The sequence below is a fragment of the Tympanuchus pallidicinctus genome, unplaced genomic scaffold, assembly GCF_026119805.1.
Source record: "Tympanuchus pallidicinctus isolate F22 unplaced genomic scaffold, pur_lepc_1.0 scaffold22, whole genome shotgun sequence".
In the NCBI taxonomy this organism is placed as follows: Eukaryota; Metazoa; Chordata; class Aves; order Galliformes; family Phasianidae; genus Tympanuchus; species Tympanuchus pallidicinctus.
The window spans coordinates 14,301,258-14,326,455 of NW_026294739.1; the positions used below are offsets into that span (position 1 = coordinate 14,301,258).

Sequence of the window (25,198 nt, forward strand, 5' to 3'; positions counted from 1 at the left end):
AGGTGCCTCACTACAGACATTTCCTCCCATCCCCCCAACCCCTTCCTTTTGCTATTTCCCAAGTCCAGGCCCTTGTCCAAGGGTTCTGTGTGCTGTGAATGCAATATTGTATGAGCAGCCACAGCCGTACAGCATTTAGGGAGGGCCAGATGCAGAAGCCAGGGGTCTCAGCTCACCATGGATGTGTCGATCTGAGCCAGCAGCCTGGGGTTGTTCTGCTCGACAGCCTCCAGGCACTGCAGCATGGCTGTGACGTGGGCGTCACTGAGCAGGAAGGCTGTGTCTGCAGAGAGAGAATTACTGTCAGGGGGCTTCTCCCCACCGCCACCAGCATGAGGGTAGCAGGAGGTATATGATGCTCTTCCTGCAGCAGTCCTCAAGGAAAAAATTGTGAGAAAAGCCACCAAAGTGCTGGATATAAAACTTGGCAATTTTAGGAAAAACCTACATGAAGAGGAGGAGATGAGAGCCTTCCTCACCCAGCTAAAACCTGAGCCAAAAGATTTGCATTCCTAATTATTGTATCTGGTTCAAGGTTTTGTCTTAATCTGGGGGCTATCGAAAAACTTCTCTCTTCAGTACTCTAAAATACAAGATTAAAGAAAGATCCTGTCCCAGATCAGTTTAGATATCTTTGTCCTTGCTATTTATCTTTACTTTCTGACAAATTCTCAAGTTTTCACAAAAGTTCCTAATGTGCACGAATGGACTACAATTTTCACCTACAAAGGAGAAACACAGCTGCATTTCCACACATCAGCAGAGGTCAGACCTTCATCTTTTTGTTTAGAAATATTCCGGGGGAAGGGAAAAAAAAAACAGCACTGTTTGAAGCAGATTCAAAATTGACTTTCTTTGTTCATTTTATTTCTTTGTAATGGGAAATGCATTTCTCCAAGTTTGCAGACTGAGACATGGACTTGAAACCAGACTGCTTGACTACCTGCAGCAGAAACCTTTGAGCCCATGCAAAGAAGCTGCCACAGCCCGATCTCCTAAGAGAAAGAAAATGAGAATATCCAACGCATTCAGACTTGCTCAAGCTCCTGTTAGGGCAGCAAGGAGGACACAGACAAGCAGGACGAAGCATGTTGCAGATAAGCTCACTGCGGAAAACTAAAGCTCAGCTCTTCTGACCTGCATCCATGCATATACAGTATGACACAGCTTTGTCTGACAGCACAGATTGCACAGATGCAAACTACCTTTGCTGCTGCTCCCCTCAAGCATGAGTTGGAAAATCTGCTTTCATACAAGGATGAAAAAGACTCATTTCTACTTGCCTGTGTAGAACTTCCTTATGTACTGCCTGTTCCCCAGGAGAGGTCTGAGCTGTGCCGAGAGGCAGTGGAACTGCAGGCTGTGCTGCAGCCACAGCTGTGCAATAGCTTGGTCACTGTGGCTGTCCAGGCTGGGCTGGCTGTTCTCATGCAGGCTGATGAACTGGAAATGAACCATGAAGGCACAAGTTAGGGCAAGAAGAAGTAAGCAGAGGAGCAGGGGTCGTTCCTCCTCACAGCTCTGCAGCACCAGGCACTGTTGGTGAGAATGCAGTCACATCCAAGCAGCCACCAAGGCAGCAAAGGGAGACAAAAGCACCGGAGAGGAACAACACTTCAAAGGTCAGCCAGCATTGGTGACCAAAGTCCTACCCACAGCCACCAGCAATATGAATTTCAATGGCATGTTCTCCTACCCCTGACCTGGAGGGACCCCACACTCCCAAATCTAATTGCTTTCCTGCAGTGACGGTCATGTTCTTGCTGACACATTAACTGATGTGAACATTCTTGCTGCTCTACAGCAGACCACAATGGAAAGCATGAAATCTGCTCACATGTGACAAAGAGCAGCGTGGTGCCTTCAGGTCTCAGAGCACTGAGGGCTGAAAGCATCCCTGTGCATCAGCAAACAGCAAAAGCTAGGCACAGAAAGCCAATGAATGGTCAAGGCCAATATACAACCCAGAAATGGAACAGATGAAACCTCTGGAGATTTGTACAACAGCATAAATCCCCACTGTGTGCACAGAAGCATTGCTTGTGCCAACTCCCCTGGTGATGCCTGCTGTACCCAACCAAGGAGGCCATCCTGTGGGAAATTAGCAGCTGACTGTCTAACCCTAAACCACACCAAGTTCCTGGGATGTGGCTCACACACAACCACAGTGCTAGTTCGTCCCTCACCAGTGGGTTCGCAGCCCAGCTGCCTTCCTCCCCCAGGCTGGGCACACCAAGGCACCCACCAGAACTCACCTTCTCCAGGTGATGAGCAGAGCTGGGACTCAGCCGGCGGATGTCCTTCACGAACTGCCAGTAATCCTTCTGCCTGCAGTACACCTGCTGGGACAGGCTTGGTTAGGGCCCACCATACACACGAGCCTCGAGTGACACAACGACAGTACAGCTGGCTCAGAGAGCAAGGAGACGGCGTTCAATCCAGAATCTGTCAGGAGCTCCCACATCACTGGTCCCTTCCTGCCAGAGATGGACCTGGAGCAGCAGGCAGCACAAAACACATCCCAGCAGAACCTACAGCAACCACTGTCCTCCCATGCCAGTCACCAAGAAGGACACACCAGCATGGCTGAGCACCACAGATAAGAAATGTGATGCAGCACGTTCTTGACATTGCATTCCTATCAGCTCCTTACTGCTGTTTGCCTTGGCTCTGTTCAGACAGTAAGTTATTTCTTCTTAGTTATTCTTCCAGTCAAAGAGGAACTGCAGAAGAATTGTTTTCCTCAACACTTTATCATGTTTAAGCACAGCCCCAACTGTTTCTCTTTCAAAAAAAGCTGATTTTTTTTCCTCCATCTCTGCTTCCTCTTTCACAAGTGTCAGAGGAAGGGGTTTTGTTTTGTGGTTTACTTGTTTGGGGGGGTTACTTGTTTCTATTTTTAAGACCAAAGCACCAACACAGACATTTTGTCCCTTTATATTCAATTGGGGTTTTCTGGATAAAATAATAAAATTCATACAATAGTTAAAAAATCTCTTACAGTGTACATACAGATTTTTTATTGTTTTAATTTATTTCTAGTCATAGCAAAAAAAGCTGATACAAAAATACAGAACTAAAAGGAAGTTTCTCTGGAGTAAATATAATAAAAATCCTGCTAGGAAGCTGTACTTCTATGGGCCTCCCTTTGTAGCTAGTACAGATGGAGTACATAGCACTGTATAAATGTATAGACATACATATACAGAGAGAGAGAGGGTATGTATAGGCAAAGCACTTGTAACAAAGAACTGCCTTTGCACACAGCATCGGGAACAGCACTGTGCTGCCCTATTTTGCAGGTGTCTATTTCCTCAAGCTGTGGCATGAACTGTTACTAACACAGAGACAAGCAGAAATCATTCCAATCTCACTTCCAAAGCCTCCGAATAGCACGTCTATCAGAAAAGAGCACTGTACTCCTCCTATTTAAAGGGTAACTTCTCTCTCTGCTCAAAGGAGATTGCTGGCCCACACCACTGCAGACTGACAGCACAGGGCATGACTTGACCAAGTGCTACGTGCAGCTCTCAGATCCAAGCAGCAAAGCTGAGATGGACTCTTCCATCGCATACATCGCATACAGCTCCTGGGCTCCAGCTGTGCAGCCCTTCTGGCTCCTCTGCACCTGGAGATGCCTGCAGTGTTGGAGCTGGTGGGAACGCTGCCCAAGGCATGCCCTGCAGGCTTGATGTAATTCTTACTGAGAAACAACTGCTGTAATTGCAAGCTGAGGGGAGATCTTCAGCGTCTGCAGAAGCTCTTCAGAGCAGGAAAGAAAAATTCTTCCCAGCAGTCATGGAGATGGGGACAGCTGGATGAGAATGGTGGAAGCTGGATACAGGCCCCTTTCACACAGAGCACAGATCCGGCTGCCAGCCCCACTATTCACACAGCTAACCAGAACCAGCCAAGGCCTGAGGCTTCTCTTGCCAGGCCTCGCTGGGGCGTTGTCCAAGGACACACAACGGGAGGTTGGCTTGTGGCACATACAGCACTGCTGCTTTGCTGCAGGATGCAGTGCGGCCAAGGGAGGAGCAGGCCTCCCCTCAGCAAAAACACCTAAAAGCACACGTGATGGAAGGAACACAGGCACTTCTGAGGCGAGCTCAGCTCCTGCCACAGGACCGTGGTGTGGGTGGGACTGAGGCCTACCTTGTCGTGGATGAGCCCATGGTACAGGATGCTGTGCATGTCCCTGCAGAGCCGCTCCAGGCCGCCATACTTGGACCAGACGTTGGGGCTGCTGGTGGACACCAACCCTTCCACTGTGGTCTTCAGGTTGCCCAGCAGCTTCCAGTGCTCTTTCCTGCAGAGGAAAACAGAGGGTTGCCTAATGAGCACCAGATTCAGGGCACAAGGAGCTTCACAGCAGGCCAAGCTCACTCCATAGGCTCTGGTCAGAGCGAAACCTTTGGTGGCTCCAACGTACGTTTCATAGATTCATAAACCACAGAATCACAGAATGACTTGGGCCAAAAGGAACATATAAGCCCAGCCAGTCCCAAGCCCTGCCATGGGCTGGGTGCCCCCACCAGCTCAGGCTGCCCAGGGCCCATCCAACCAGGCCTTAAATGCCAAATTGTGCATTCCTGCAGGGTTTTAACAAAAGCTTTGGAGATAATGGTTTAGAATGAAAGTTTAACCTTTACATTGGCAAGAGAAAACTCTGGTGTTTTAGACACACAAAATCAACCAGATTGCCAAAATAAATAAAACAAGCAAATTTAAAAAAAAAAAAGAAAGAAAGAAATAAGAAAAAAGGAAAAACTGCTTTTTTGTCCTTGTGGCTTAAAGTGCGGACTGTAAACTTCTTGCAGCGCAAAGAAGCATGCTATCAAGCAGTATAATCCCTCTACTCAAAAATAAGCTTTTCTTGAAAATATTCCCATTTTGAGAGTGCTTTATTATTTCAGAACTGATTAAGTGAACGAGCAGATAATAAAACACTGGCTCTGCCTCAAGCTCCCCTGTATCAGGTCTCTGTAGGGAAACCTCACTGGCTTTAGCATTTACCCAAGCTTAGCTCACCAGGCAGCCCAGCCAGCCAGCAAAGCTTGTCACTTGTCACAGCAGCTCTGCAGCCAGGCTGCAATTCGTCAGCAAGCCTGAACACACTGTGAGCACACATCAGCAGGAATGTGCTCACACACAGCTCGATAACACCACCGCTGCCCAGAAGAGAGGAAGCCCTGTGCAGGGCTGTGAAAGCTGCACTGCAGGAATTCCTAGAGCCGTACACTGCAATCGAGGCCACATCTTCCTCTGCTGTCTGTAGCCCCATCCTCTCTGCCACTCCAATGGTAGAGAGAATGAAGCATGAGGAAATGCCGCTATGGGGAATAAGGCAGAAGGAAATTGCCAGCAAATCAGCCAGTCTGTGAAAGGCTGGAGAACTGCAAAATTGAGATGTTTCTATATTGCATGAGACCGAGCAGCTAAATGTTAGCAGATCCAGAGAAAAACTCAACAATGGAGATGTGTTTGCCCCAAGCCCCCCAGGTGTGCTGGTTCGTGCCTGGACAATGGCAGCTGTTTTCAGACCAGCCTAAAGATCAGAGTTTAATCATAGATTCCCAGCAAGCAGGTTTATCTCAGGAGAGAATGAACTAAACCAAAGGCAGCATCCTGGAGCAGATGTGACCTGAAGAGACAGAGCAAACCTCATTCATCTGAACCAAGAGGCTTTTCCAGCCCTGCCCCCCTGCACCAAGCTCTGAGCAGCGGCACTGTCCCTGGCCAGAGAGCAGCTGCCAGACACAGAGCTCCACCAGCTCCTCCCCAAGGTCTTTCCAACACTCAGAGTGTGGAAATGCAAGTGAAAGCTCAGCCACGCTGCTCACTTTCCAGGTCTGTGAGTCAGGGAAACTCCCACCTCGTTATTTTGTGCTATAAAAAGCATGCAACGAGCACAGAGATGCAGGGTAGCAGAGCCTTGTGCTCAAAGACCCATCTCACTGCAGGGGCAGCTGTGCCCCCCCCCAGAGGTTGGGAAACGAGGACCCCAACACAAAGGAACCCTCACACAAAATAACATAACAGTGCCTCTGCCACTGCACCCAGCATGCAGGAAACAGGGAACAAAATTAGAGCACCTTGGCAGAGATGATTCAGAACCTCCCAAAAGTCAATTAAATCCCTCAGTCAACAGAGAGACTCCCACTGGATGGGAATCATTGGCTCAAATGATTCAAAAGCATTTCACAAGTCAGACGCTTAGGACCCTACCCATTCCCATAGGACTGTATCCATGCAGCTGCCTCTGGGCTGGAACACGGTGCGTGCAGGAAAGCATGCAGCGACACAAGCCCAAATAAAAGAAGAGCCATACACCTGGCTGCAGGTGACAGCGAGGCAACACATAGCTAACTGCCCTCAGCTCGGCCTGGACTCACAGGTTAACCCTTAATTTGTGGCAGGATCTGCTCCCTTCTCATTCACAGAGATGCCAGGAGGGATAGAAAAAGACAGGGTGCCAGCTGCCCTCCAGTTCCCCATTTCAGCAGGTGTTCAGAGCAGTACTGAGAAATCTGCTTGGTTTTGTACCAAATAAGGAGAATCATTTGCAAGCTGTTGTTAAAAAAGCCTCACTCATCCTGACCTGACACAGGGGTAAGGCAAATTCAAATCACAGCACGAAAATACTTCTTCTTCCAGGAAGTACAAAGCAAGCAACATGCCCAGGAGAGGTCACAGTACATGAGCAGACGCTTGCCTGCAAGGGACGTGTGTGCAGCTTTCCCTGTGCCCTAGAACAGCCTGCTTTCCCTATCCAGATCAGCTGAGTGTGTTTGCATAGCTCCTCGCTGTACCCCAAATGCTGGGCTGGGAAGAAAGGAAGAGAGCTGGCAGGACAGGGGTCAGCCTGCTCAATACATGGGGCACCACCCGAAGCAGTTCAGCTGGAGTCAGGGATGTGCTTGAATGCACTGATTTATATTTTCCAGGCGAGAATCAGGACGTGATCGGACTGCAAAGGAGATGCTGAGAAAAAACAGCTCGAGCTCAACAGGAGCAGCAGCATTTCCTCGGGGAAACCACGGCTGGGGTGTGGCTGCAGTAAATGGGGTTATAGTCTGAAGGGTGTGCTGGTGCACCGCTTCATACAGGAAAAAAGATAATTCTGCCCTGGACATGCCGAAAAATGAATTGGTCATTATATGAGAGCCTGATAACACCGGATATCAGTGAGACCGCAGGCACATCTCTCTCCTTCCCTACATGCACCCTCTGACTCAGCCCCCACTTCCAACCTCCAGCTCCATGGGTCTGGGCACTCCCTCTCCTTACTATACCACACCAGCTCTGCTCCAGATACAGTCAGACCAATCTGTGGTCAGGAATTGTTCCAAACAAAACCGAAACTTTTGCTTTGCAGTAAGAAAAGAAGGAACAGAGCCTTGCAGCTGGAAATCACTTAATGGCACTGCTGATGAAAACGATGGGGAAATTCTGCGGGAAATTCTGCTTGTGTTCCCTGGGCTTTCTCAGTCCTTCCACATTAGCTAGGGCAGGAACAGCTCCTGGCCCAAATCAGCAGGGGTGACTCAGGGCAGGTGCAGGGAACAACGCTACTGAGTCAGGTAAGTTTCATTTAAAAGAGAAGAAACAACAAACCAGGATCATGGTGGTAGATGACATCCCCAAACCTGAATCCTTCTTACCAACCACGTGTGCTGTGTGCACCCCAATGCTCTGCAGGATGCACCAAGCAATGGCTGCTCTCTACCTGGAGGCATCGCCTGATCCTTCTTAGCACACTAAGGAGCTTGGATTGAGGGTGCTGGGGTCATTTGTGGGCAACAGCAGGTGACTTCTGCTACATTTCCCAGGGACACAGCCTGCAGCTCCCAGGGCAGCAGGTACCCGTGGCAGTGTGCATGCTGCTATATGCACGGGTTCCCCTGACAACAAGCAGCAAATTTCCTTCTGCTCTGCTGCCTGCTTGGTGCTTCTGGGAAAAGAAATTAAAGAAATGCTGGCTTTGTGCGATTCATCTACAGCAATGGCAAGGGGCTCACAAGGCAAAGGGAGTCCCAGAGCTCCCCTCGCCCCACAGCACCCTCCCTGCCTGGGAAACCCATGGACCACAATCTAGGGCACCTCACTGGGAATTAGGATGCTACATCATTTGTACACAGGACATCAAAGCTACACCAGGCCCCTGCCAGAACCTTCCCCTAAAACCTAAACCCAGCACACACAGCTCTGTGTGCAGGCAGCAGAGGGGATGGATGGTGCCACCTCTTCTCCGGAGCAGTGGCACCACATCAGCCCCATACGATGCACAGCGATGCAGACTGGCAGTGCAGAACCAGTGCCTGCGGAGGTGAGAATAGCACTGAGATGGTTCTGGAAAGAAGTGAAGCAGACACAGCCGCTCCATGCCTTTTACCACCCAGCCTTTCTGCACCTGAGGGTCTGAAACACCGGCTCAGTAAGGGTTAGCAAACCACGCTGCCCAAGCAGGCAGCCCGATCCTGCGCTATGGCTCTAAAAGCACCGGCTGCACTCCTGCAGATCCCGCCGGCAGAGCAGCCCGGGCGCAGAGGCTGTCAGATAAGGAACGCCGCTCTCTCGGATCGGGTTTCAGCGAACCTCTCGGCTGACATCCGTGCTGCGCTCCCGACTCGAGCACAAACCACAGACCTGCAAAAGCCTGGAGCGAATAGGAATTACATCGGAACGCCCCCGGGCGCGGGATTTGTTACCCGCACAGAGCCGTGCCCCAACCCGACCCGGGGGACTCGGGGCGCTCCGCAGCGCCGCTCCCACCTGTCACGGCCACGTGCGCTCAGCAGGAGTCCGATGTTTGGACTCGTATAGAGGCTGAAGCGATGCCCGCAGCCCGATCGAAGGCGGCACGGCAATCCGAGCCCGGCGAACTGCGTGGGCATCGGTACAGCGGAAGCCTGGCGGCTGCCGCCAGCCCGTGTCCCCGTCCCCACGCGTGTCCTCGCCCAGCTACAATCGCACACCGCCGCCGTCTCCCCGCGCACCGATCCCCCAACGCGTCCCGTCCGCGCTGCGATCGCCGCGTGTCGCCGCTCTGTCCCACGCGCGCCCCCACCTGCTCTCCGCGCGCCCCCCGCGGGGCTCGACCTCCATCCCCGGCGCGCGCGGCCCCGCCGCCGCCACCGCCCCGCCGCCGTCACGTGGAGGGGGAGCGCCCGCCCCGCCCCCCGGCTTCAGTCATGGCCTCCACAGAACTACAACTCCCGGCATGCCCCGCGGCCCCCCGCCACTCTGCGCTTCCCAGCGCGCCCCGCGCGGAGCAATGAGTACAGCTCCCGGCGGGCGGTGCGCGCAGTTGGGCGGGTCGCGCGGTGCTTGATCTTTGCCTCCGGGGTCGGCGCTCCGCTTTCCCCGGTACGCGGGCACGGTGCTCGGCTGCGCCCCGCGGGGGTGAGCCCTGAGCCGCCTCTAATGAGCTGTTTGCGCTGGGGATGAGCCGCACGGCAGCGTTAAACCGCGGTAATTCCTCACCGGGATAACCGCTGACGGCATCGTGGGGAGAAACAAAACCCACAGCACCGGCCAGCACGGCGCTTGTGTGCTGAGCACTGAGAGCGGGGTGCCAAGGGGCTCTGCAGTGCAGTGCAGGGGGTGTGGAAAAGGCGGCTCGGCTGCGGGACTTCCTGCCAGTGAAATGAAACTTAAAAGAGGAGAACTGCTGCCATCGGGCTGAGAGCCACCGGTGCCAGGTTACAGGGGTGATAACAGCTCCGTGTGTCTGCAGAGATGTTTGATGCCTCCCAGACGGAAGGTTTCTGCCGTCTTTTGCGTTGTGAGAGCTTCCTGTGGCCGAGCTCTGAATTGCACGAGCTGCTCACTGCTGTGTGTGTGCCGTATGGAACCACCATCACTTGACCACGTACAGACGCAATCCCGACAGAAAACCAGGAGCTGATGCTTCTTTGATCACTTCTACCAGCTTCGTGTTATTGCAGCCATTTAGAACACAACAAAAGTATTCAGCATTGTAACGTTTGTTGGAATTTCTGTTGGCCTCAACAGATGGCAGCTGGTCTCCTGTTTGGGTAATAAATGCCACGGATGGATGTGGTACAATCTGGATTTTGTCTGATTTCCACCTGCCGCGAGGGCAGACAGCATCTGCCACCTTTGAGGTTAGCATATTTGTTTTGGGTAAACGGCGTTTGTTTGTCACTGTGGCACCAGATGGAGCTGCACCCTACAGCATCACAGGAACTTGGTATAAGGGTTTTTTGTTTCTTTAAAAACGCACATTTTATTTAAGAATTCTGTTATTAGCGCTTATCAGTGATCTGCTGATGTCATCTTTCCTTTAGTTATGTAACCTTTAAAAACCTGAAGTCCTGCTTGTCGTTAAGAAGAAAATGCATCTGTTATCAAATACGCAGCTCCACGACCCCTTTTCTGAACTTATGCAGCACGTAGGGGTTGACAGAAGAAAATGGGGATAGTACTCACAGCATTCTGCACTGTGGTCCTGAGCTCCTGTTTGGATGAAGGAAAAATCTCTCACCAGCTGAAGGTATCCTATGGCATTAACTGAGCTGTTCCTTGCTAGCCAGTGTAATTCAGCAAGTGGAATATCCAGAATTACTTTATTGGCCATATGTTAAAAAGAAGAGATGCATACACTGATGGAATGAGGCCCTGATAGTAACCTATAGCACTTTGGATACTGCATTTCTCTGATCTCTAAGGTCACACAGGAGGCTCGGGCTGTGACATGGGATGACTGCTATGAGCGGAGGAAGCTGATAAGGATTTTCCTTTCAGCATTTATCGGCAGGTTCTGAGGGAAGCCCAGCCTGTGCGACTGTTTTTGCCTATCTGCTCCTTCCTTTGTAGCTGTGGAACTCGCTGACTGGTTTCAACCAGCAAGACGTAGGAATTTCAATGGTAACTGCAGTCCCTAAATAGAGAGCTCCACCAGATGAAGGAAAGAAACAGCACTGAGCGACAGAAGGGGCAGATCCCTGCCTCACGGAGCAACTGCTGACCCCTCAGCAATGTATTTCGAAGGGATGGAAATATACAAGCAAAAAAAAAAAAAAAAGGCCTTGCTGTCATCACCAACTGGCCTCGCCATCACCGCCTTCCCCACAGCAGCAGACCCTGTGGCAGAGGACGGACCCTGTGGCAGAGGACAGGCCCGGGACGTCGCAGCGCACCCACAACCGCCTCCCGCGCCCCCCGCCCCGCTGTACCTGCTCCTCCCGGCCGCCAGGGGGCGCCGTGCCAATTCCCGCGCGGGAGGGGTGGAAGAGGCAGCACCTTTCCTCAGCGCAGGCGTTCGCTCTCGCGGCTGAGGAGCCGTTGCTGCGCATGCGTCGTGGGCGTGCCTGAGATGACGGTGTTCGGAGGGGGGTTGCGGCGCACGCGCCGTTCGCGCTCCGCGCATGCGCACTTGCCGCTCGCGGTCTGTTGGGGGCGGTCGCGGGGAGGCGGCGGCGGTGGTCCTGCGGGCGGCCATGAGCGCGTTCGGGGCCGCGGCGTTGCCGTCCGGATCCTCGGCCGCTGCTGGGACTCGGAGCGGCAGCAGCGACAGCCTGGAGAAGATCGACATGTCCTTGGGTGAGCTGGGTGACGCGGGGGGCTGCGGCTGATCCGAGCGCCGGGTGAGGGCGGGGCGGGGGTCGGCAGGTCGGGCCGCGCTTCCAGCAGTTTGAAGCTGGGAACCCGCCGGTTTTCCTTGGAGCACGGCTGAGCGACTCGATCGGACAAATAAAGCGTGCGGCCCGGCAGTGCCGCCGAAAGCTGCTGTCGTGTGCTCCGGGGCTGCTCTGTTATCGAAGGGTGCTGCCATGGAACTGAGAGATCTGCTTCGGAAAGTGAAACCGGGCGGCTTGGCCCTTGTGGGTCACCTCATGTTCGTCCTCTTACCGGGTGTGTGCGCTCTGCGGGTAATGCGTTGTTGCTCTTTGTTCCCGCGGTGGAGAAGATTTGTGACATGAGGGTTGGGGTTCTGAATGTGAAGCACCACGCAGCGTTTGTCTTTATGGAGTAGCACGCCGTGTTACTTCACCCAAGCAAGGTTATTAGGAATGACTCCATCAGCTCTCGCTGGTCAGCTATTTTTATAAAGTCGAACATTTTCTTCTTTTTCTTTTGAATTTACCACTGCTCTGTGTTCCAGATGTTGACTGACAACAGGTGGCAGAGAACTGTGCTGTTGTGGTGACGCTGTGTTTACCAAACTCTCCTGCGTGGCAGTGACCCTTGACTTGCCCAGTTGCAAGGCATGAGAACAGTTTTATCTGCGCCTCCTGCCTCTGAGTTGCAGTTTTGTGGCCTGCTGGAGGCAAAGATGCAGTCCCTCATCTGGCACAGTGTAAAAAGTTGACATAATGCTATTCTGAGGAACTTTGAGATCTTCATGTTGAGGGTTTTCTCATATACTAACCAGTATTAAACTTTTCATTGCTAGTGTGTTATGTGCTCTGAGGCTGAGCTTCCGGTATGACAGTGTTCCTACACTATTCTGTGTAATTTTAAATCTCTTATCTCAGACAAAATAGGCGAATACTTCAGTCGGTCTTAGCTAACAAATGCATTACGTCCCAGAATGCCTTCATTTCCCCAAAGAAGAAGATAGCTGAAGAGTTAGTTCTTTTATTTAAAAAGCTTTCAAGCATATGTGCACCAACAACTGTCTCCCAAAAAAAGGGAGTTAAGTTGGAGCAGATGAGCTGTGAAGCAAGGGCTGGTGCTCACTGAGCGTGGTGGTGATGGCTGATGGGGGTGGAGTTAAATGATGTGAAGAAGCACACGTTCTGCTTGGAAATGCTGGGAGGTTTTATGTTTGACTCAGCACAGTGTTATTACTGGAGCGAAGTTCAAGCAGTGCTCCTGCTTGAGCAGTGCTGTTGTCAGTGAGTTTTAGCTATTTTGAGCTGTATAAAACATGAGTGGCTTTAGTTTCCTTTGTCATATAGACAGGATAGTTCACAGAATCACAGAATGGCCAGGATTGGAAGGGACCTCAAGGATCTTGAATCTCCAATCCCCCTGCCACAGTCAGGGCCACCAACCTCCCATTCAATACTCGACCAGGCTGCCCAGGGCCCCGTCCAATCTGGCCTTGAACACCTCTAGGGATGGGGCATCCGATCCTTCCTCTAGGGATAATCTCTTTGGTAAAGAAGATTCTATGGAAATCCAACCCTAAATGAGCTGTACCAGCATCCCTTTTCCTAACAAATTTTCTTTTGTTTTCCAAATTTTAATTCATTTTTGTAGCAAAATAACCTGTTTTTCTCTTACCTTTACTTTAATGGGATACGAAGCACCTGGTTGCTTGACTGCTGTCTTCTGAGCCAGCTAACCTGATCAGCAGATGAAATCATGCTGCTGTGCTGTGGTTTGCTGTAGACAAACCTGTCAGGTTTTCATGAGTTTATCTTGAATGTTTCCATAAACCTATTAATAAATTGTTTAACATTTCCTGAGTAATAAATAAGGTGACTGTTTGGATTGCAGATATTTTTTCCCATCATCTGAACCTGAGTGAATGTTTGAAGATAGCCTCAATTTTCTTGGTATGGTTTTATGAAGTAACATGAGGTGAGAGTGCTGTGTCTTGAACAGGAATTTGGGCTGAAATCTAGGAAGTGTGAGAATGAGGCAGGTTGATCTTTTCTTTAATTGTATCCAAAAACTAACAGGGTCATTTGATTAAAATGTGCTGTTTGAGTAAATACCACCATTTTAAAAGTACCTTGGATGTTCTGAATGTATGCAACTGCTTGTTTCGTAAGGTAATAGGGGAAAGAGAGAGTAAGACTAACAGGGGCTGGATGTTTTATAGAGATAATATTTCTGGAACCTTAACTTGTACATGCTGGCTTTGCAAGATTAACCAGTTTGTTTCACATGACTTTAATCTGCTCAGTTTTTTTCTTTAGATATTAAATGTGTCTGAAATGCGTCACATCTTTCTTTTCTTTTTTCTTCTACTTTTCTTTTTTTTTTTTTTTTTTTTACAGATGATATAATTAAACTGAACAAGAAAGAAGAGAGGAAGCAGTATTCCCCCAAAATGAAGAGAGGACTCCAGCAGAATCGAACTCAGCAATTCAGGACACCAGGCTCCAAGTGGGGGATCCAACAACAGAAAGGTGGGTGGAACCAATGTGCTGTGACTTGCCAGGCCAGTACAGAACTGAGGCACCTGGTGGACGCTCGGTTAAAGGAAGGATCTGCTTGCCTTCTGCTATATGGATGTAGCTTCAGAAATTGTGTTGATATTTTGTCCCCCTTCAGGAATGGATAGAAAGAGTGCTCATGCTGAAGCCCTTGTATTAGGAAATGCAGAGGCCTTGCCAAACCTTAGAGCTTTGTGAGAAAGAGCCAGCATGTTGATGTACGCTGAGTAGAATTCTGCTGCTCAAAGTCACAAAAATAGCTGTACTGCAGTCTGCAGCACTGCCTCTGGGGTTTACAAATGGATAGTAAGAGTGTGTGAGTCCATTTTTCTTGTTAAGACTATGGGTTGCAAAGGAAGTACCGTGTCAGCCTTCTTCAGCCTGTGTTTTTACAGAGGATTACAACAGCAGGGAAGGAATCACATAGGCAGGGAGTAAGGAGGGGAAAAGTGCACAACAACAGCTTTACTGGAGATTTCCTGAATAACTTGCAGTTTTTTCAGTAAACAGGAGTCGTTCTGAAGATGATTCCCATGTGTCCAATACATGACTGTTGTCTGCTAGAAATAAAGCCTGTTTTTAATTCTCTTGAGTTTTGCAAAGTACCTTTTTAACACTGCATGATGCTGTATGCAGAAAGTTACCTCCTCAGCTAATCACGTGTTTAAGTTAGGATGTGCAGTTTTCTTGCTTAGTAGCATTGATTTAAACCACATACACATCAGACTGGTGCATACACAGTAATCCTCATGTTTTCATTGTCACTGCTTAATGTTTGTTGTAGCAGCAGCTCGTATTCAACAACTTAGACCCATATGTCTTCAGAGCCTATGGAATGTCATGCAGCTCAAGGCTCCAGAGTTTTTCTCTTTAGACAGGGCAGCATAGCAGTGTTACTTAACCTGTGCACCTATGATAAATTCTTGGATGTACAGGGAAGTGTTTTACATCATTTAGGCCAAGGATAACAATATTTGTGGGGTGACAGTGAGTTTAAATGGTGGACTTTCAAACGTAGGCTTGTTTACAACCACAGCTGCCAAATGTGATTGTTCATGATCTGAAGGGCACAAAAGAAGCAAATATCACAATTTAGAGTTTTAGGAAGAACGTGAGCTTCAAATACAAAATTCAGAATACAGCTGCCTTGGCAGTTACTTTAATCTCTTGGAACTTGCCCTCCTTTTCTGCTTTCGTTCTAGGAAAATGGCAAACTTATTCCAAAATTGCTACTTTCATGTGTTGAAGCATTGTGAATAAGTTACTGTTCCATTCTACCCATTTCCTTCCATTGAAGCAAATCTTTCCTATATTGTTTTTGAGCAGAAGGTCTCATTAGCAGTTCTTCCGAGCATTTAAGTTATTACTTGTAACCAGTAAGCAGATTTACTGCTGCTCCGTTGCCATTGAAGTTGCTCTGAGAAGCGGACAGCTACAGAGACCACAAAAGTTCAGTGGCATTCAATTCCCTCTGGTTTTCAAAGTGGCTGCCAAACTCTCTGGAAGGAGGCAAAGAACTTGAGCTGGGACTCTTTTCAGCTCTTGTGGGAAGAAACAGAGAGAAGAACATTGTTTGTGTGACTGAAAGTTGTCCTTGGTGATATACAGAATGCAACCACACAAAACCCTGTGCAGCCTGAGCTGACTTGGAAGTTGTCATTTCATTGAGCAGAGCTTGGTCCAGAGAGCTTGTGAGGTCCCTTGCAGCTTAAATATCTGTTTTTCAACTCTTCTGTTCATAGAGAATGTTTGCTAACTGTACTCGGTGTGCCTACACAGAATTTTCTCAAGACCAAATTTATCCAAGGTACATTCTGATCAATGACTTTGCTTCCTATGGTGGCTCCTGTCTAGTGAAGAAGCACAGATGTGTTGCCAATGCCATAACATCACATATATCAAGTTTAGATGAGTCTCTTGCTGTAAAGCTATCTTCTTAGTCCTAAATTTATCTTACAGTCTGGGGTTCTAGAGGAGGGGATGACTTCAGGGTAAAACTGAGGCACTGTCTGTTTACACAGCATGAAGCTAAATGGCTCCAGACAGGGTTAACCAAACCCTTGTAACTGGAGACTTGAGATGTTTACACTACAGACCTCAGACTCACAAGCCTTTTATATCTAAAGGCTGCTGTCATTTCTCAGTCTTTTCCAGACTGCCATGCAGACTTCTAATTGAAAACACTTTAAACATGATGTAATTTGTATACTGTTTAATATGGCTCTGTGGTCTTTTATTCTTAAGACGTGACTAGGGAGCAACTAATCTACATAAATAAATTGGAAGCTGTTCCTTACCCATCCCCCTTATTTTCTTTATTAAACTGTTCATTTAAAATTTGCTGAGTGGCTGGGGAGCTGAATTACTTGCTTTGGTTTTGTGGTGTTCAGCATTTGATGAAGGTCTGTTTTAGAGTTTTTGGTAGTATCCTATGCCAGAAAGACTCCTTAATTATTCCTGCAGATGTGTCACGTAACAAGTTTTGAACATAAATAATGCAGAGAAAAATGAAGATCTATACAAGAGGCTGGTTAATGCTGTCTAGGTTTAGATCCCAGCTTACTGAAATAGCTGTCTGACCAAACTGTCTCCAGGCGTAGTGGCAGCTTCTGCTCCAAAGCTTGAAGCCAAATAGCTTGCATCACCTGCTGTCATTTTTAACACAGTAAAATTGTTACTGCAGTAGGAATTTTTGAACTCCTCACTTTTTTTTTTTGCAGGTTATGGTAAAAATCATTTGGGACACAGAAAGAAGATTGTAGGGAAGAAGCGTCCTTATGGAGTTATAACTGGCTTGGCAGCCAAGAAAGCAATGGGTTCACACAAAGGAATTAGCCCTCTGAACAGGCAGCCACTTAGTGAGAAGGTAATTAATGCATTTCCAATGGTCTGTGTAACTGCATTTCATGTAACCCTGGCTCCATAGAAAATAAGAACAGTTTAGAAATGGAATGCATGGGCTATTGAAATATATTCCAGTATGCTTGTTCTACATTGTGCAGGCATCTGATGCAGTGTTTTGTGAAGGGGGGGCTGTCTTGGCCAAGTGGTGTTTTGTTTTGAAGGAGATGGGTGATGACAAAGCTTGAAAGCTTCTGAACGCTTAATTAGATTGCAAGGCATGAGAATTCAAGTGCAGAAAGGTGTTCTGTGCAGGTGTAGTAGTAGTTGCTGTGCTTTCACAAGGAAGGCTCCTTTGTTAGGATTTCTTGTCGTTTATGTCACTGCTAGAAACCAGTGGACCCACAGATGTGCAGGTGCTGAGCGTATGCCTGTTACAAAAACGAATGTTGCAAAATACTTCCCTCTGTGTGCTTCCTGTTCTGCACTCCTCCAGTGCTTTGTTGCTTCCTTCGCAGAGTCTGGATTTGTGGAACAGGGATTGCTTTTGGATTTGTGCAGAATGACAACTGTAAAGGTGCACGGAGGATGTATTTTGTTGGTTATATGGGGAGATAAGAGTAACTGATAAACTGTGCTTTTTTGTTTTGCATGGTAATGAGGAGAATGTATGACTCTTGAAATGTAGATGGTATTTCAAAAGTTACAGTGTGTTTTGAAAGATAGACGTAGCCGAGTGTGTTGTGTGTGTAGCTTGTGAAGAAGAGTTGAAGAAGTCTCAGTTATGACATCTGACAGTTGGGAAGAGCAGAGATTTTAGACTTCGTAGATATCTGATATCTTCAGTAGTACACAACAGAACTCAGTCTTCTGATTTTCTGTGACCCTGAACAGATGGTTTAAGCGCGTGCAGTTAGCTATCCATGGCCCAGTTTGTTAACTGATGGTTAGGGTATACATTACAAATACCCACTGTGTTCTGTTTCCTTGTTTTTAAGAACACACAGCGGAATTATCCCGTCCTGAAAAAGAAACCGAACTTGCGAAGGCAAACTGAAATGCAGAGAAAACAAATTCCAACCCTCAGGAGACCTGCCCCGCTAAGCAGGAGGTAAAATACCATGTTTGCTTCCCAAACTCTTCTTGACAGCTTTCCAGAAAGAATCTCATTTGTGACTGCGCTGAGGCCAAGATGGTCAAAACTGGGAGTAGAAATGCAGTCAAGACTGTTGAAATTGTGTCTGAACTTTGGCAGAGCTGGAAGCTGAGCGTGAGATGGTCTTAGTACTAAGACAGATATTTACTGCTGGGCAGAATACTTGGAAAGTACCTGCGTTTGTGAGGACCTGGTATTTCCTTTCGTTTACATCACAGGCAGCCTGTGTGAAAACGGCTCTGTTGCTTAAAGGTACAACCACAGTTGAGTGAACTTTGTAAATATCTGTGTCTTTTGTGGGAGTTGGTGCCACCTTCAGTTTCATGGACGCTACTGCAGATTTATTTGAGCCAGAATTGATTTATGTCTGCTACAAACTGCAACTGAACTGGTGTTTCAGTGGGAATTTTCACTGTGTGACTGTTGTGGAAACTGTAAACACAGCTTCGTTTGCAGTTACCAACACAGCTTTTCTTTTTTTTTTTTTTCCATCTAAAAAGCAACATTTAAAGTGCTGGAGAATAAAGCAGATAAAGCAGAATTAATAACCAGGGCAATAGGATTCCTGATGACGGGTGCTGCACTTCGTAGAATCACCAGTGTTGGTAAAGACCTCCAAGATCATCCATTCAAACCATCCACCTACCATCAACATATCTCTAATATATCACTAAACTGTGGCCCTCAGTACAGGCTAAGAGGTGTGTGGCTGTGGTGCTCACATAAATGGTTTGGTGGTGGACTTGGTGATCCTAAAGGTTTTTTCTAACCTAAATGGTTCTGTGAGTCTGTAATGTCCAGTCCCAGAAATGTCTACGTTTTTAAGTGTGTTTTCTTATTAGGAAGTGAGAAACTTATTACAATTGAAATGTTCTATCTCAAAGAGGCAGCTCTGCAGATGTACTTCACAGTTGTCTCTCTGAAATGTTGTCTATGAAACCTTCAATAACCTTTCTATATATTGCAGGAATAACATGCCATCTGCTTTTGCCAGAATTGGAAACAAACTAAATCAGCAGAAAGACACTCGTCAAGCAACTTTCCTGTTTCGAAGAGGATTGAAGGTAGCAACACATCACTGGAAATGGCAGTACTGTGCCACAAATTCTAAGCTAACCTGTAGCACTGATATTAATAAATCAAGTTTAAGCATCAAATCTGAGTAGAAACTTCAGGAGCAGCAAAAACTGTTAAGGAGGCACATGTTCCTCTGGGGAAATGTACTTCTCCTCTTCAGTTGTTGTGGCCTATTGGGTCTCACTTCCTGTGTCGGTGTTGCTGAACTGTTTGAAGGGTGTGGAACTTCTCCATTTCAGGACTGTTGCAAGCTATTACCTTTTCATCCTACAAGTGTTGGAATGCAATGATAGCTTTCAACAGTTACCTTCAGCAAAATGATAGAGCGGTGTTTTGGAACCTGATTAAGAGATCCTTAGCATACAGATAAGCTAGTCATAGTTATTTTGAATACAAGCAAGAAAATAGTGCAGCAAATGATAGCAGTGTTCTTATTTTTCATTTGTGTCCTCATCCTGTATCTGCCGTGGGTTTGACTATAAGTAGTTCCATTGCAGAATTATGGGCAGGATCAGGAGAAAAACAAAACCAAACTCATTTAAAATAGCAGTGGGACTTAAGAGGTGTTTTGGATATTATGTAACATGTAATCAGGTGATACCAGGACAGCAAGAGAAACACTGCTAACATTTTAACTTGATGAAGTGTTTCCTGAGGGAGTTCTCAAATATGTTTCCATCTCTACTGATTATTTTATTAATGATTATGTTGAAAACGTGTTTTGTTCTTACTGTGATTTCCTTCCAGTGTCTTGCAAAAGTAATATGACAGATATTTTTGTGTCCCTCTGAAAGTAAAGCCCTGTTTGTACAAACAGCTTTCAACTTCTGTTTTTTGACTGCTCTATCTCCAGCTGCTGCAACGATGGTTGGAACAGTATGCAAATGCAGTGTCTATATTGATGTGATTTCAGGTGCAGGCCCAAGTGCAGCCAACAGAAGATCTTGATACTCAGACAGCAAAGAGAACTCGTCAGTAAGTATTCCAGTTGGAAAACTTCAGTATGGTTACTTGTCTGTACTGCTGTTCTCCATTGAGTTCCAATTTCTGCTCCTGGTTTTTGTAATGTATTTTTTTTCTGGTTGTTTTTTTTTGTTGTTTTTTCACCTGTAGGCATCTCAACTGAGTGACAGTGAGCCTCCTCCTACTTTTCTCAGTTGTTTCCTCAATTGTCTCCCAATTTAACCAGGAGGAGTTTGTTTGCATAAGGTGCTTGCAGGATCGAGGGGGAAGGTGGTAGCTTCTGAGGAACAGACTAGTATCTGCCACTCATGCATACTGCTTATCCTTCACAGCCTGAGATGCTCTTTGCAGTTTGTGTTGGTAACAGTGCAGGCTGAGTAAGCAGCATATGCCACTGAGCTGCAGTATGTCATCTCTTGGATTTTCTACTAACTAGGAGAAACTAACTTGGCTTCACCTGTGGCAAGGAGCATGAATGTCTTCAAGTGAACGTTTCAGTCAGTACTGCAGCTTTGGTACACCTTGCCAGCATGGGGTCTGGAGTTCACCTGATAAGTTTAGATAACATGGATACAAGGATCAATAACCAAGATTGTAGGCTGCATGTGGTCATCTTACTGACTGGCATTTTTAAAGCTTGCACGTTCTTTTTTAGCAAGAGTTTTAGAACTCTTGGAGATAACCTGGCTGAAATTTCTCTGATTTTTTTTTTGTAAGTGATTTCTGTGTTTTCAAACTAGATGGCGAACTTCTACCACAAGTGGAGGGATTCTGACTGTGTCCATTGAGAACCCAGGAGCAATCATAACCCCAATGTGAGTTTTAAAAATGGTTCTCAAACATTCTCAGTGTAACTGAAATTGCTGTTCCTGAGCCATTTAGCCAGTTCCTTACAGATAGTCTTTCCTCAAGGTAACCACAGCTTATTGTGAAGACTTCTGAGTGTCCCTTTCTTATTTCTGAGCTGTGTTTGAGTAACATCACAGCTGGCTTTCACAAGGCAACTCCCAGTCAAGGGTTTGGAGTGGTGAATGGAGTTGAAAAGTGGTGAACTGGTAGATTTTTCACCTTGTCTGCCTCTTCCATTTCAGGCTGTTTGTGGCTATTTTGCTCCTTTGACTGAATGAAAATGAATGTGCATCTAGATGATGAGTGATGGTAATTGTTTCTGCCTGATCAATAACGATACTGGGAGAACTGTGTTTGAAGAAAGCATTGCTGTATTTGTCTTTGTGGAATTGAAGTTCCTGTTGATTCACAAGGTGTTCGTAGCATTTTGTCTGTAAGGAAGACTGTACCAGTTTTTCTTTTATAAATTTATGACAATAATTAACCATGAATAATGGGTTTGTCATTGCAAGATAAAATTGCTTCCTTTTGAGATGCTTGCTTTCTAATAGCAGTAACAAATGGTTCATTTTCATAGTTCTGCTTGACTTCTTGAATATGAGCTCTCCAGCTGTTTAGCCAGCCTAATCAAGTGGCTTGATGAAAAATAGTTCCATCTGCAGTCAGGCTTCATTGCATAAAACGTGTTTGTTGTGTCCTAATCTTCTTCTCTCACAGTTCCCAGAAATTGCGATTAACTCGTACTCCTGTGCCCCCATTTCTGATGAAGAGGGACCAGTCTGAAGAGAAGAAGATTCCCAAAGGGGTTCCGTTGCAGTTTGATATTAATAGTGTTGGAAAGCAGGTAAATGCAGTTTCATTCCTTAAGTGTGGATGTAGTTTCAATGCAGATCAAATCTGGTGAGCCAAGCACTTTCTTCCTAGACTCACTGGTGATAAAAAGTGGGAACTAGTGACTGCTTCTTGTTTCCACTTCCAGTTCTTCCACTAACTTGCAGTGTAACTTCAAGCAAGTACCTGAACTCACTGTTCCTGTTCCTCTGGTTTATATCTTACATGCCCACGTGATTTAACTGGGATGTAAATTGCTAAATGTTTCTAAATCCTTCTGGTGTTCCTGCTGTTCTTAAATCAACTACTGTGTGTAATTCAGGGATGAGCTTCATTTGGTGGCATAGCCTGTATGGAATCCTGAAGTTAATTTATAGAGCAACTTTTGCTGTGTGCCTAGGGGTATTTAAAACAAGGAGGAAAAAAATCAAGTATGATGACATAAACACTTGAAAGATGAGAAAATGTTCACTGTTATAATGAAGTTAAGTGATTAGATGCAGAAATCTTAGTGTTGTCCTTGAAGGAATTCCTACTGGCTGACAGAGGGTTGGATGATGGAGAACTTGACCACAAGAGGAGACTGTTCTTGTAATCAGCTTCTTACTGCCATCTGCAGGAAAACTATGTGGGGTCAGGGCATGGGTCTGGATTTGTTTCTTCTGTGAACAAGCAATATGCCAAAAATAGTCTGCTGCTGCATTGGAGCAGCTATTGAACTTCTGGTCTGGACTTCAGTCTGCAGCCTCAACTGGATGAAGTGGAGAGAAGCTACGTTATAGTGCTTAAACAGCTGCATTTGTTCAAGTTGCATAGAATCTGTAGGGAGAAATGGGTGTAGTGGAAGTGTCCTTTTTCAGTCTGTCTGTCCTCAGTTTAACTTTTCTACATTTTTCTGAGGAGGCTGTCAGTCTTGACAATGTGTGTGAGCGAATTCCAAGAAATGGAAGCTCTTGACTTTGCAGTGGTGCCAGGAGGGGCTCAACAAAGTTCAACTTCTTCTTTTCCAGACAGGGATGACACTGAACGAACGTTTTGGGATCCTGAAGGAACAAAGAACAGCGCTGTCTCAGAACAAAGGGAGCCGTTTCGTAACAGTGGGCTAAACCTGACCAATGGACGAGCACTGATCCCACCTGTCTAAGAAAGTGAGATAAAAGTGGGCAGCAGAATGCATAAGTCACTGAAATTCTCCAGACTTCTTGCTAAGGTGGTGTCAGAAATAGCTATCTTTATTACTTCCACTTTGAACAGTAAAGACATTTTGCCCTGAAAGGAGGGAAGAGTGTGGGAACTGTTCTGCTAAAGTGACACCATTACCCGGTTGGAACAGATTCTGTTGCCCAGATGTTGACAAACACTGATTTTGGTTCATCTTGCAATCAATATATAAACATGAAGTTAAAAGCTTTTTTTGTTTGTTTAAAAGTACTCAGTATCTGTTCTTTGACACCTTGTTATAGTAAAGATTGTGTCAGTGTTTCATTACAGCTACCATTTTATGGTGTTGGGGTCTGCCTACGAACGTTCCTCTGGACTGAAGTTTGGCACAGAGCCTCGGTCCGTGAATACTTTGGTAGTGATGTAGCAACATTTTTCATGGGAGCATTGGTTGTACTTCTTTGTGCTTTTGAAGTTCAACTTTTTTTCTTTTCTTTCTTGAAGACTTAATGTTTTGCATCCTCTTTTTCACAAATAAAGCTGTTAGTTGAGACCCGTGATATTAAATCGGGATGGAGACCATTCTACTCTTATCCTTTAAAAGTGGTCCAGGTCACTTCAGAAGAATACTGCTCAGGCAATGTGAAAGCAACTTATACTACAAATATCTGGGCAACTTTAGCATCATCTGCAGATAGAGTATGTCTTGTCTCCTATCTTTTTCCTTGAGCAGCTGCTTACTATTTTCTTTTGTAAGTGTTGTTTTTTTCCTCAAACTGAAGGCAATAACCTTACATTTTTAAGTAATTTCATAGGAATAAATGTAACAGTTCACAAGAAGGTCAGTGGTATGGTAGAGTTCCTTACCCCCTAGGTACAGGATCCTTATCTTGCAAACCTTGCCCTGAAGGCTTTTCTCTGCTTTGTGCAAATGGCCAGAAGCATGCAATCCAATGGCGCCTGTTTGTATATACCAAAGAGAGGTGAGATGTAAGGCTCAGCAGTGGTCAGGCATCTTGAAGCTGGCTGAAGGTGGGGAATGTTGCTGGGAGAAAGCCTGCAGTCCAGCAGTGTAGGTGAGGCATTAAAGCAGGAGCACGTGGACACTTACGTGAGGCTTGGCTTTGTGTGTCTGAATTTGCAGGATGGTAACAACTGAGTCATTGCCAGTATTGGTTTGTATCATCCCTAAAGGTGGGGGACCTGTTCAGAATGAACATACAGATAAAGCCGCTTCCAGCCCAGGTTCTGATCGACTGAACCTTGTTCTACAGCAATGCAATTGAGGTACAGCCAGGTGAAGGAATGGTCAGCTTGCTGCATCCATCAACATCTATGGTGTTTGGAATGGTTTTAATTCTTTTTATTTTTCTTGAAGAGTTTACATTGAACTTCTTACAAAACCAGTTTCCTTGTGTTTTTATCTCAAGTTCGTTGTTCGCTCACGTTTACTGGAGACTTCAATGTTTAAAAGCGTTGACTGTAGAAGAGCTTTCATCATGCAGCAATTTTAAGTCAGAATGCATCCTCGATGCTATATAGTACTTAAACCCTTATTTTTGATGTTGACAAATACACCTTAGCAGAAACAAACCGAGCGTAATGGTGTTAAGGTGGTTTTTTCTTAATTACTGGTAGGATTTTTTCTGAAAATTCTCACTGTTAGAATTTGAGTAAATAATGTGGTGTTGCTCATTCTGTTTCAGTGTATACATTTTCCATGTGCCAGGATGCAACAACAAAAAAAATCCTTTTGCATCAACGTAGATGCAAAACATTGATGCAATGCATCAAAAAATACCAGTTTGTATTTAATGAGAAGATGCTTTACACTGTACCTTTTGGTATTTTTTGAAGAAGTTTGATCTATTCTGAAGCTGTTAATTTTTTTTTTTTTTTTTTTTTTTCCAAATAAAGTTAAAGGTTTCATACTGTCTTGTTGCTATTATAACTGCTTGGGCAACGTGTTGGTTTTGTGAATGTTCTGGTATTTTTCTTAAGGAGCTGTGAATGATCAAATTGTTATTAAATGTTATGAAGAAGGTAACAGTAAGCAGAGTAAAGTAAAGAGGGCATGTGCTCATTGCTCATATCCTGCAATTAATCACTTACTGCAGTGGTGCTGTGTAAGCTCACTTGCCTTTACAAGAATTAGGGATGTGCTTTCCAGCAGCACTGTCAA

General features: G+C 46.3%; 2 protein-coding genes and 1 long non-coding RNA gene across 7 annotated transcripts in view; 2 read left to right on the forward strand and 1 right to left on the reverse strand.

Moving 5' to 3' along the window:
* Nucleotides 1-1,287, forward strand: part of LOC128082635 (uncharacterized) — a 13,532-nt gene extending 12,245 nt beyond the window's left edge. Inside the window, exon 3 of the long non-coding RNA XR_008207755.1 lies at nucleotides 900-1,287. This is a non-coding gene — a long non-coding RNA (uncharacterized LOC128082635). The remainder of the gene's footprint in view (nucleotides 1-899) is intronic.
* The window catches only part of RUBCN (rubicon autophagy regulator), a 27,788-nt gene extending 16,463 nt beyond the window's left edge, over nucleotides 1-11,325 (reverse strand). For 3 of the 5 annotated variants that reach the window (XM_052686870.1, XM_052686868.1, XM_052686869.1), the window contains exons 1-5: nucleotides 11,202-11,301; nucleotides 4,156-4,309; nucleotides 2,256-2,339; nucleotides 1,284-1,443; nucleotides 177-283 (exon numbers count right to left, since the gene is read on the reverse strand). In XM_052686870.1, the coding sequence (XP_052542830.1) occupies nucleotides 177-283; nucleotides 1,284-1,443; nucleotides 2,256-2,339; nucleotides 4,156-4,194 (390 nt within the window). In that variant the 5' untranslated portion in view covers nucleotides 4,195-4,309; nucleotides 11,202-11,301. Of the gene's footprint in view, nucleotides 1-176; nucleotides 284-1,283; nucleotides 1,444-2,255; nucleotides 2,340-4,155; nucleotides 4,310-9,070; nucleotides 9,162-11,201 lie in introns of those variants that run through there. The other 2 variants (XM_052686867.1, XM_052686871.1) reach the window with 2 other exon arrangements.
* An 85-nt stretch (nucleotides 11,326-11,410) lies between these two features.
* On the forward strand, nucleotides 11,411-24,950 carry FYTTD1 (forty-two-three domain containing 1). The gene is made up of 9 exons (XM_052686943.1): nucleotides 11,411-11,568; nucleotides 13,980-14,111; nucleotides 16,859-17,004; nucleotides 17,978-18,090; nucleotides 19,103-19,199; nucleotides 20,126-20,187; nucleotides 20,916-20,990; nucleotides 21,742-21,868; nucleotides 22,866-24,950. The coding sequence occupies exons 1-9, from the start codon at nucleotides 11,466-11,468 to the stop codon at nucleotides 22,959-22,961; spliced, it is 951 nt and encodes a 316-aa protein (XP_052542903.1). The 5' UTR covers nucleotides 11,411-11,465; the 3' UTR covers nucleotides 22,962-24,950.
* The last annotated feature ends 248 nt before the right edge of the window (nucleotides 24,951-25,198 follow it).